General features: G+C 37.8%; 1 protein-coding gene across 1 annotated transcript in view; it reads right to left on the bottom strand.

Annotated features, from left to right (window-relative positions):
- The window catches only part of INSC (INSC spindle orientation adaptor protein), a 140,467-nt gene that overhangs the window by 54,340 nt on the left and 73,935 nt on the right, over nt 1–12,192 (bottom strand). The window contains exons 6-7 of the mRNA XM_009462852.2: nt 11,356–11,469; nt 4,062–4,187 (exon numbers count right to left, since the gene is read on the bottom strand). Of these exons, the coding sequence (XP_009461127.1) occupies nt 4,062–4,187; nt 11,356–11,469 (240 nt within the window). The remainder of the gene's footprint in view (nt 1–4,061; nt 4,188–11,355; nt 11,470–12,192) is intronic.

The following is a 12,192-nucleotide window of genomic DNA, read 5'->3' as shown; positions in this document are numbered from 1 at the left end:
TTACCTGTATTATATATTGTCTCTGCATGAACTCTGGAATGCCTAGACCAAGAATAACCATCCTTTCTGATGCAGTGAGCTTTCTCCTAAAAACTTTGCATGCTCAAGTGCCACAAGACACAGATGACAAAGCTCTTTTGGGTACAGGGACAGGCAGCTACAGGAATAATGCAAAGGAGGAAAATTCTGATTGCTTTTCCAGGGTCTCTCCACTCCTCTCTGAAGTGGGACTGGTCAGGCAGCTGAGACCAAAGAATGATCTCAAACCTGCTGGGGTCGCAGTGGATTATGAAGTTAAGGGGTACCAAACAACCGGACATCCATAAGCAGCTTTGTTGTGGTTTAACCCCAGCCAGCAACTATGAACCACACAGCCGCTCACTCACTCCCCCCCAATGGGGTGGGGGAGAGAATTGGAAGGGTGAAAGTCAGAAAACTCCTGGGTTGAGATAAGAACAGTTTAATAATTGAAGTAAAATGAAATAGAATGATAGTAGTAGTAGTAGTAATAATAATAATAAAATACAATAATAATGTACAAAGCAAGTGATATACGACACAATTGCTCACCACCCCCTGACTGATGCCCAGCCTGTTCCCGAGCAGCAATCCCTTCCCCCCCGGCCAACTCGCCTCAGTTATATACTGAGCATGACGTCACACGGTGTGGAATAGCCCTGTGGCCAATCTGGGTCAGCCCCCCTGGCTGTGCCCCCTCCCAGCTTCTTGTACGCCATGCAGAGCATGGGAAGCTGACTGTCCTTGACTGGTGTAAGCACTACTTAGCAACAACTAAAACATCAGTGTGTTATCAACATTATTCTCATACTAAATCCAAAACACAGCACTCTACCAGCTACTAAGAAGAAAATTAACTCTATCCCAGCTGAAACCAGGACAAGCTTGAAGCACCAAAATTACCACTTGTGGAGCACAGGTTACATAGAACAACTTTTATTTACACACAGTCCTCAGTCACAAAATGAGACTACTTCTTCATTCTCTTTCTACTTTAATTACCAGACTAATTTGTTACTGTTGAGTTCCTGGAGTTCTGTAGTTCAATGTACAGAAAAGTAACAGTACCTTTTCAAAAGTCAGTAAAGTACTTGCAAGTTAAATAGTAACTACTCTAAAACTGGCATTTTAACCAACTGATTTTGCATTATTGTACATACAGCCAACTAGATTCACCTAAAAGAGTAAAAGCTAGTCCTTGCAACAACTACTTGGTCATTGTAACTATAGCAAAGATCAGCTTGTTTATCAAGATGATGAAAAAGTAATAATGGCTTTTTCAAGTGTGCTGGTAAGAGAGTAGTGCAGATATACATTTAAAGATGTGTGACTGGGAAGAACAAGAATTATTTTTTTAAAAAATTAGGAAAATATTTTTGCTTAAAATAGCCAATTTTCTACATCTTTAGAAATGAGCACTCAATTATTACTTTCCTTCATTAATGAATGAGGACAATATTTCCACGTTGCAATACAAAAACTCACTCAAGACTGTTATACTGGTTTAAACCCAGTATAACATAATTTACATTAAATTTGCACTAATTATAAAGAAAGCCTAATATTCAGGCATCTTAAAACCCAAGAAAAATGTTTAAAAACTCTCTACTTGGGTTGTCTCCTGTGAACTACTGACTTCCTTGCTTGCTTTCTAAATAACCATCTACATTAACACAGATGTTCTTGTTACCTTCTTGTGTTGCTATTGAATTGGCAAGATCAAAGAACATTGGATAAATAAACAATATTCCTAACGCTTTTAGCAATTAAGCACTGCAACTCCTGCAGAAAGTATACCACCACACTCTTAGTTCACCTCCCAGACAAAAGTTCCATTAGAAATGATAGCTCTTGCTGCTTTCTTTTAAGTGATCTTTTAAACACTTTAATGGTTGTGAAATCTAATTGAAAAATAGAGGGGGTTGGGGTTTGTTTGGGTTTTGTGTTTTTTTAATTTTTTTTTATCTTGAATTACCTAATCTGAATTATTTGGAGGCCAAGCTTTGTTTGTTTGAATGAAGTTTCTGTCATTAAAAATCAAGTTCAAATTGCACTGATGTTTTAATACACTAGGTGGCATAATGATATTCACATTAGAGCAAATTAAATGCTTCACCACCACCTAGGTACTTACTTAGAGAATCGAAGCCGCCCTTTAAACCAGGTAAGAAGTCCTATGGTAATTTCTGTAATAATAGGAATGCTAATATTGTTAACCCTCTTTTTTGTTCTTTGCCAGAGTACTTCAAATTTTGACGGAAAAAAATCATTCTTATTTAAAGAAGACAATATAAAAAACTAGAGTGCTGTTCACATCAAAATACTGATCACCTGATCCATGCACTTTCCATTGATTCCCTGTGGTCAGAACATCTTGTTGCTTCTAAATAGGTGTACAAGAAGGGTGAAAAGAGAGTACAAAGGATAGTAAAACTTTCTTGTTTACCATCCTTCCTCGGCTCTACAAACTGGCAAACCTGCTCTGTCACCAGCTAATAGATTATTTACAGATGATATAGCATTGTATTGGCCTGTGTTGTTTAATCTCCATTAGCACTTGGAGGGACATGAACCTCCTTGCAGAGAAAATTTCTTCGTTTCTTTTGATATATGAAGTATTCCATTCTCCCCCACCAGAAACCCAGGCATGTACTGGACCCACATAACACATGAATCCTCAGTAACACAATTTTAGGCAAAGAAGCTGACAAAGTGATAACCAAATACTCCTATCATAAACCTGTCTGTTCAGTCAGGTGAGTAGGATTAACATCCAGCCCCTCATGTTGCAGACTTTGCTTTTGCCAAGATGCGATTTAAGAATTGAAGGCGCAGGTGAAAAATGAACTACTGAAAGCAGTTGTAGGGGTTTCAGTTAAAAATCCTTTAAAACCCTACTCCAATCCTGATTGTGACAAAGTTACCCTGAGCAATTTTACTTGCAACCAACATTAAAGTAGATCAAAGATATATGAGCTTGAGAGTTATCACTTTTTCTAGGACTCCTGTTTCATCAGCTTTGATATGGGCCACATTAAATGCATGTTGACACTGCCAGCAATTGGACCCGGTGAGTTGAATCAATCTTTTCCATTTCTAACTCTATTAATCCCACTATTATAGTGGACATAATGAAAGATCCTTTTAGACTGATTCTGGTGTCAGTCTGAACCAGCATTATGTAAAAAAAAATTTAAGTCATCTTCATTTACTGTAAGCTCAGAGACCTGCTTTTTGCTGCAGATGTTCTGTCACGGTTTGCTTGAATTCTGGGCAGTAAATTACAAGATACGTCAATGTAAAGTGGCAGTGAAATCATTTATCATTAACTTGAAGAGGCCATTATTCAGCTGTAGAAGATGACTGTTTTATGAAATACAAAGGATGAGATCATGATTTAGTGACCAGAAGTGTTCATTTTCCAAAACACAGCAGTATGTAGTGAGAATGAGAAAGGAACGAAGCCTAAGCAGTTGATATAACTTTACCTGGATAATGTTTTGATGTTTGCAATCCCAGTTAAAATTGGCTTTTATGAGACTTGTTGCTGATTAGCAGACTCATTTTTCTATTGGCTAGCTGTTATATGCATCCCAGTTCTTTCTGTGCAATTACAACTCTCACAAGTTACTGCAGTACCACAAGCAGGTGCCCTACCTGAGCATCAGGAAGGGATTTAAAGAGGTATAAAGCTTTCTGTCTCTTTTAAGGGTTATTTGAAACATTGGAGTTTCTAAACAAATGCTTCAGAGAGTCCAAAAATTATAATTTCCCTAGTTTTTTTGACATAGTCACTAATGTATTTACCCGTTTTATGAAAATTATCCTCCACTTAGAAAGCTTATTTGTGCAAGCAACTGAACAGGATAACGTTATTGCTGGGACTAATTTTGTAAAGACTAAAGATGTGTTCAGCACAGAAAAAGTGAATACAGTATGCAGCAGATTATTAAACACCACCAAGTTATCAATTCATAGAAGAGATTAAAGACAGGACTTCACCGTTTTATGATGCAGTTGGTAAAGAATGCTGAAGTGCATACCTTTTCCAGCTGGTGCATCCCTTCCTCTACACAGCAAATGGATGCCAACGTTCTCAGCGTCTGGGGATAAAGGCACCTGAAACAATCCTGGCGACAGATCTTAAAGAGAACAACTACACCTCCTTCCTGCAGGGGAAAAGCAAAAATCAGAAAAGCAGCACTGAATGTTTCCCTAGTACTTAACTGAGATTGGAATGGGGGGCCTATTCCTTCTGTAATTTATCCAAATTAGCTAGCACCAACAAAGACGATGTTAAACTCACACAGAGAACTCAAGTTGATTAACGCTTATACACTAAGTGATGAAAAAGTAACATTAGCCTCAGTGGGAGGTGTGCTTAGGCGATTGACTTTTACCAATTACAAGCATAATTTAAATTAAACTTGACATTCGTGTGAATATTACAAAGAATTATCAATAGGCAGCAATTGGAGTAACATTTAAGTGACAGTTCAACCATATGCTATTAGTTTAAAACAGATTTTTGTTATGTTTCCCATTCCTCTACATTTCTGAGCTCCAATACAATATTGACTTAATGCTAAAATATGAAAGAGAAGGTCATATTGTTGAAGAGCTACTGAAAATAATGTGGACACAGGTGTCAAGTTCTATACAGTTACAAGCCGTATCTTCATCCTCTAATACATAAAATTTGCATTCCTACACTTTTTTCTTTAAATATGGCAACAATGACAAAGATTTGAGTACATATACATCCTTACAATAGCTATCCTTAATAATTTCTAACATGGTTTGTAAACATATAAGTGTGAGCAAAGTTCACATAATAAATGGAAAGATATAAATAAATACAGACAATATATGCACTTCATGTGGTGGGATTTTTTTGGATTGTCCCACCTTTCAAAATGTTATGCCGTCAGGTAGACTACAGATGCCTGATATTATGTAAAAGCCGACATATAATGAAGAGGGGAAAGCATTTAAAATATTAATGACAGATGAAAGATCTCAGATGAAAGTATTCAGATTACACTAGTAAATTAAAAATAGTTGGAATCATGGACCAAGTGTAATATACATCCTTACTTTTAGGCCTGTTTCCGTAGCCTCTATATAAAAATATTTTTCAGATCCACAGAAATAATCTTTTTCTCCTCAACCATTTGTGTTATTTGAAAGCTCAACAGGTTGTACTGACATAAAACCTCCAGACTACAAGTCAGACTTCACTCATTTTCAGAAATCTACATTTTTGAGCTAGTTCTGCTGGAATAGAGTAAAGAATAATAGAGCAAGCAAACCTATCTGTTCATTCTAACAAAAATATACATCAATTTATAAGAAAATTAAAATTCAACAAAATTAACACCTCAATATATTTTCAGGATATAAGTTTTATATTTTGTCTTTGCACATGTATATATAGTTTCTTTGAGATCAGTGAAAACAGTAGGCTTACTGAGGTTTGCTAAGAGTAAAATTTATTTCTGGAATTATAAGAAGTGCACATGTATCTGTATGACTTATTTTATTTCTAGTACTGCTATACATAGCCTACTGCAGAAAAACATTTCTGAGCCTTTAAAATAAAGGCAGTATGCTAACAAAAAAAGTCTCAGTCATATTTTTCCTTCCACAAAAGGACATTGATATTTCACCCAAGCAGTAAGTAAATTATCTATGAAAAATATAGAAAAAAACTATTACAGTGTTGTCCTCAAACCTAAGGTAACTGGGATTTTTTTTATTTTATTTTATTCTATTTTATTATCAGTTTGAAAGTTCCCACAGTTCAGTGGAACCAGAGATGATCTGATTCTCTGCTTTAGTCATAATAAGCAGAAATTTGTGGACAACACTAGTAAAGCTCAAGTGATGTTGGCACATTTGCTTCAGGCTTTCTGTATGACAAATGGGTGGCCTGATTTTGCCTCTGATGGACAGGAAGTGATTTATTACTGCATTTGTCAGGAGGAGATCTAAACTGTTTATTTTGTGCCCTGTGTGCCATTACCAAGCTGTAAAATATTGATCACAAGTAATGAACCTAGAGAGCTGTAATTGAAATATGGAATAGGGAGGAAATGCTGAGCCTGATTCTATGGCTTGTCAAAACCACTCCCCTCACTGGGATCTCAGCATTCCCCTGAATTCATTCGCCTTTTTCAAGATTTTTCCCCTGTATCTTTTGCAATGATGACAAAACTGTTCCATCTGACAGGGATACAAATAAATTGGTCAAGTGGGTAAACAGTACCATTCAAAGAAACATAGCAGCACTGAGCTTGCTTGCTTTGGAGATTAACTTGCACCTTTCCCAAAGCTTCCAGTATGTCTAAGCATGTTTTTATTTATCATTTGCAGACTTTTGGTCAAAAACTGGAAATGCCAAAATAACACACGAAATGCTCACTGTAATGCAAGTTTCATTTGGGACAGGCTTCACATACCCTGTGAAGCAGTATCTGAAAAAGAGGAGAACTTGCTTTACTGCTTAAAGACCTACTTCTCTCCTATATTGCATAAATAGGAACTAAATTCCTGGAGACATCCCTGATATGCTGTTCAGAAGGGCTAGCAGGAGATAACAAAATCACCTGAAACACAATCACAAAAAGTATGTGAAGGAGGTCATGAGTATAAAAAGCCCCACTGTGCATAGTGAGTTAAGTGAATAAAGAGGGGAGAGAAAAGACATCCAACTCTAAGGTGTAATATTTTGCAGCTTCAGCCTGAAATCACTTGAAGTGCAACAAGTTCTCATCAAGCCTTTCCTCGTGATGGAGGACAACATTTATAATTAGCTTGAAAGATGGTCTGTGAAGAAATCTTCAGAGTAAATACTTGCTAGAAAAGGAACTGATGTACAAAGAAGGTAAGGCCAAGATGTATTAGAAGCTTCTCAGAGCAGTGATCTGCTGCACATCCATATAGGACGCTAATGGTCAAGCATTCTCCAAAGAAGGGTGTGATCAGCAGGTATGGCTGAATTCATTATCATTTCTGCCTCTCTCTCTTTTAGGAGACTATTATTATAGTACACAGTTCAATACAGTTGGTATTAGACTCTAATCATCATCAGTGAAATGGATTTATTAACAAAGGCTTTTTTTCTGTATCACTGTACCCAGCATTTATTTCTTGTAACTCTGGAACTGATTTTTACTAATTCTTCTGGTTGTTACAAAGCCAAATCAATTTAGAACCAGTCTACTTCAAGTAATGCTAATTTCTGACAAGTGCTCAAGTCCACTCAAAATTTATAACCTCTGGTTTTCAGCGTCTCCTTATGCTGTCAGAACATGAAGGTAGGGTTTTAACAACCAAGACTAATTTATAATTTTTAATATGAAAGATCTCAGGATCAAAATCTAATAGATATAATCAGAGAATCATAGAATAGTTTGGGTCGGAAGGGACCTTTAAAGGTCATCTAGACCAACCACCCTGCAATAAGAAGGCACATCTTCAACTAGAGCAGGTTGTTCAGAGCCCCGTCCAACCTGGCCTTGAATGTATCCAGGAATGGGGCATCCACAACCTCTCTGGGCAACCTGGTCCAGTGTTTCACAACCCTCATCGTAAAACATTTCTTCCTTACATCTAGTCTAAATCTACCCTCTTTCAGTTCAAAACCACTACCCCCTGTCATATCGCTACAGGCCCTACTAAACAGTCTGTCCCCATCTTTCTTAGAAGCCCCCTTTAAGTATTGAAAGGCCACAATCAGGTCTCCCTGGAGCCTTCTCTTCTCCAGGCTAAACAACCCCAGCTCTCTCAGCCTGTCCTCACAGGAGGAGTGTTCCATCCCTCTGAACATTTTTGTGGCCCTCCTCTGGACCTGCTCCAACAGGTCCGTGTCTTTCCTGTGCTTGAGCACTCCAGAGCTGGATGCAGTACTCCAGGTGGGGTCTCACCAGAACAGAGTAGAGGGGCAGAATCACCTCCCTCGACCGGCTGGCCATGCTTCTTTTGATGCAGCCCAGCACACAGTTGGCTTTCTGGGCTGTGAGCACACATTGCCAGGTCATGTCCAGTTTTTCATCCACCAGTACCCCCAAGTCCTTCTTCGCAGGGCTGCTCTCAAATCCCTTCATCCCCCAGCCTGTCTTGATACTGGGAGTTGCCCCGACCCAGGTGCAGGACCTTGCACTTGTCCTTGTTGAACCTCATGAGGTTCACACAGGCCCACCTCTCCAGCCTGTCCAGGTCCCTCTGAATGGCATCCCATCCCTCAGGCATGTCAGCTGCACCACTCAGCTTGGAGTCATCTGCAAACTTGCTGAGGGTGCACTTGATCCCACTGTCTATGGCGTTGGAGAAGATATTAAACAGTACTGGTCCCAATACAGACCCCTGAGGGACACCACTCGTCACTGATCTCCATCTGGACATTGAGCTGTTGACCACTACCCTCTGGATGCAACCATCCAGCCAATTCCTCATGCAGTGAACAGTCCATCCATCAAATCCATACATCCGTATTGTAATAAAAAATCTATACATCCACGATGTAATAAAAAAGACTTTTACAAATACATCCCTGTAATGCAACCCCAGACAATGATACAGCAAGTTAGTCATGTTCTTTAATGCTTAAGTATGTGTCTTAAGACCTGACAGAGGAGTATTTTAGCAACATTTGGTTCCAAAGGTAGGAAACTGATCTGCAGACAGAAACCTGAGTAAAAATTTTCCCTGGTAGTTGCAGCAAATGCTCTACTTGGCTCTTCCTTTCCTCATTTTCTCTTTTTGCTTTTAAAATTATCTAAACCAGTGGAGTTTCCATTATGCTGCCACCAGTGTAGTTGCCTGTAGATGAACACTACATATTATGGTTTGAAACTCACAGTTCAATGTTGGTTATTCTATTAGCTCAGAATTCAAGGATTTTTATTATTATTTAGGTTTTCTCCCTTCACTTCTTATCTTGCCCTTGCTACTACTCATTTGTGTTAGAGATCTTAGTCTTTATACGTCTCATAGCTAGTGAAAACAACTAGCTGGCTGCCAGCGTGAGTCAGCGACATGACTCTTTCACAGCAGATTACGAAGTTACATGCTAAAAGAAAAAAAAGTCGAAGAATGCCTCCAGGTGGACTAAAATTATAGGCGACACTTCAGCATAGGGGATTAGCATTTCAAAGCCTTTTTAAATTTTGGTAAAAATATTGTCAGGGGGAGTAGAGGGAGGAAGAGAGAAGACTGAAACTCTTACCAAAATGTAAAGTGAGAAAACAGTTCCCATAATATTGTAGCTTTATAACGTTATCATGATTTCTTGTTTGCATGCCCAAGATTTTGGTGTGCTTTCGAGTCGTAATTTATAGCTTGGGACAGGAAAAAAGCTAACAACAGCTTTCCACAAGATCACACATTGTCATGGAGGGTAAGACTTCAAGTTTACATGAACAAATTTGTTGAGTTTTGCTTTCACCGTAAACAAGTATTCCACTTCTCTGGCTAGTTTTTACAAAGATAATGACAACTCTCAAGGAAACTTCTGTATATGTGGGAGATTTTGAGATCTTTACAAAAATTGAATCCATTCTCACCCTCTTAATGAGCGGGTGCAGTTCTGGATTTTTTTTTTATTTTATTTTTTTTTAAATCACCCTGCACTTTCACTGGCATAGCTAACTACTCAAGTGACTGAATTAAAAATTCTGGTCTGTTACAATTCCTCTGCCCCCTTGCTCACTGATGCAAATAACTGAAGCAATACAGAGGGTGAAGGATGATGGTGAGTTGGGACAAATGTATTTCACAGTGCACAGAGGGAACAGACACACAGGACAGGCGATGCAATCACTGCTGTAATTTGGCGACCAAATGCCACATAGGGTTCTTTGCATAAGGGGATACATTTCCTCACTTGTAAACCTGTGACACATTCAGGTTTTAGCAATAAATTAATTTAGTGATTTATGGAAGGCCAGACTTTACTTCTGCTAGCATTAAACTATTATGGAATTCACACAATGATAAAATCACAAGACCAGTTTTCCTCAATTTGTTAATTCTGCACTTCCTCTGCTAGCATTAAACTATTATGGAATTCACACAACGATAAAATCACAAGACCAGTTTTCCTCAATTTGTTAATTCTGCACTTCCTCTGCTAGCATTAAACTATTATGGAATTCACACAACGATAAAATCACAAGACCAGTTTTCCTCAATTTGTTAATTCTGTACTTCCTCAATACTCAACATTTTAACATTGTTTTTGGATACCACTGAGTGGAGCTCAAATATAAATTTAGAAAAAATTAAACCTCTCAGGCTGTTGCTAGGATCCACTACACGTTTCTGAGTCTACCTCATTTGCAACCTTCAGAACAGAGCAGTACCTCTTATGGTTCAAACATCCATCTAAACGCAGATCAGAAGTAAAGTTAATTAAATGCCACTGTTTAACTTCATCTCTGAGCAGGACAAGGGACTGGCACACCACTCTGCAAGCAGAAGCTTGGGAAAGGAGGTTGTCTTGTTTCTATATACTCTGTGGATGTGATTATCCTATCCTCAACCTCACACAATGCCCTGCCTTTCTCACTTTTTCAAGATCCAAGTGTCCTCAAAGGTGCAAACTCTGCAAGGATTGCCAGTATCATTGATCTTGGCAGAATAATTCATTTATACCAAAAATTAGCACCAACTAGTCAGTGAATGAGAACACACACTGCCAGAAGTAACTGTAATGACGTTCCTCTGTAAAAGGAAAATAATGGATGCAAAGTATTTTTAAAACTACATCTTTAATAATGTCACTAACCTCCTCTGTACATACAGCTAAAGCGCCTTGCTGTTTCTCTGCGTACTTGTCACCCATATACATGGCCAATTGTAAAGTTTCTCTCCACTTCCGTGGCTGGGTACTCTCAGGAGAGACACTAAAAAATGCCCAAGATGCCGATAGTGATGCTGGGAGTGATAATACATCAGGTGGCACAAAGACAACTGTAGCTGAATCAATACCCAGAAGCCTGTTGGAGCTTACCATCCTACTGCAGGTTGCTTGCACAGGCATTGAGCTTTACTGAATTAAAGATTTTGGGGTTTGTGCCTTTATTTCCTTTTTTTTTTTTTTTTTTTTAATCTAAGAGGATAATTGTAAGTAAGGCTTGCAAAAAGCAACAAAATAAGAAAAAAATAGTTTCTCAGAGTAAATTTTGTTATTCTTTAAACTAGATTATTTGTCTCCTTAAATACAGAATTTCATCTTATACTGTACGTTTCAAAACTTACAACCACTACTGTGTGAATTAAAATAACTCACTTGTATGACTAGTTTACTTTGGATTAATTCATAAATCCCCTTACCTTAGCTATGATACGGCACAGATGAGCACCTTCCTGGGTAAGACTGAATAAACTACTAATTGCTGACTCAGTGATGTACACACTATCCGACAATTCTATTTGTCTCAGCAGGTTCTGTGTGACATAAGATAATAAACATGATTTACTTCCAACGAAAAACATCAGTGTTATAGTTAAAGATAAGATGGAGCAGAAAGTTTAATTCATTTAATCCATATCATCTTACTTCTCACCAAGAGAAAGGAAAAAAAACACAGACAGGAGTCTAACTCATAACACTTCAACACATTTATCATTGCATTTGAATAGATGTAACCAAGAATAGTGATATTTAAAAATAAATATGAATAGAGTAAGAGATCAGTATGTGTGTGAGAACATTCAATAAAGAACTCTTCAGCTATTTAGTAAATTATTATTTGGTTTGGCCTGGGATTGAACTAAAATTTTCAGAAGGCAACTAATTGTCTTAGTGCTGAAGCTGTATCACAAGGTGATACAAGATTTCCACCTTATTTATAAGGAATATTCCTATACCCTTTCTAACACTACTTTCTAAGGCCCTGGGTAAATCACTATTCTTAGTATACACAGAAAATGTCATTGACCAGTACAGGGAATTCTTGTAGAGCAATATAGTTTATTTCTCCAATGTATGAAACAGGTTAAATATTTTTATCTTTGTAAATAGTTATCTTGCTTTTGCATGTGTGCCATTGCATTTCACAAACACACCTGTCAGAAGAATATGAATTTTATTTAATTTTACTCTTTCTAAAAGTAGATACACTCATTAGAGGAAGGATTAATCATATTTGCTAGGAGAAAGAAGGTAAG

The sequence above is a fragment of the Nipponia nippon genome, unplaced genomic scaffold, assembly GCF_047370975.1.
Source record: "Nipponia nippon isolate SJK-2023a ecotype South Korea unplaced genomic scaffold, ASM4737097v1 scaffold_10, whole genome shotgun sequence".
In the NCBI taxonomy this organism is placed as follows: domain Eukaryota; kingdom Metazoa; phylum Chordata; class Aves; order Pelecaniformes; family Threskiornithidae; genus Nipponia; species Nipponia nippon.
The sequence above is the reverse complement of the archived record's forward strand: the minus strand, read 5'-3'. Positions and strand labels throughout refer to the sequence as shown.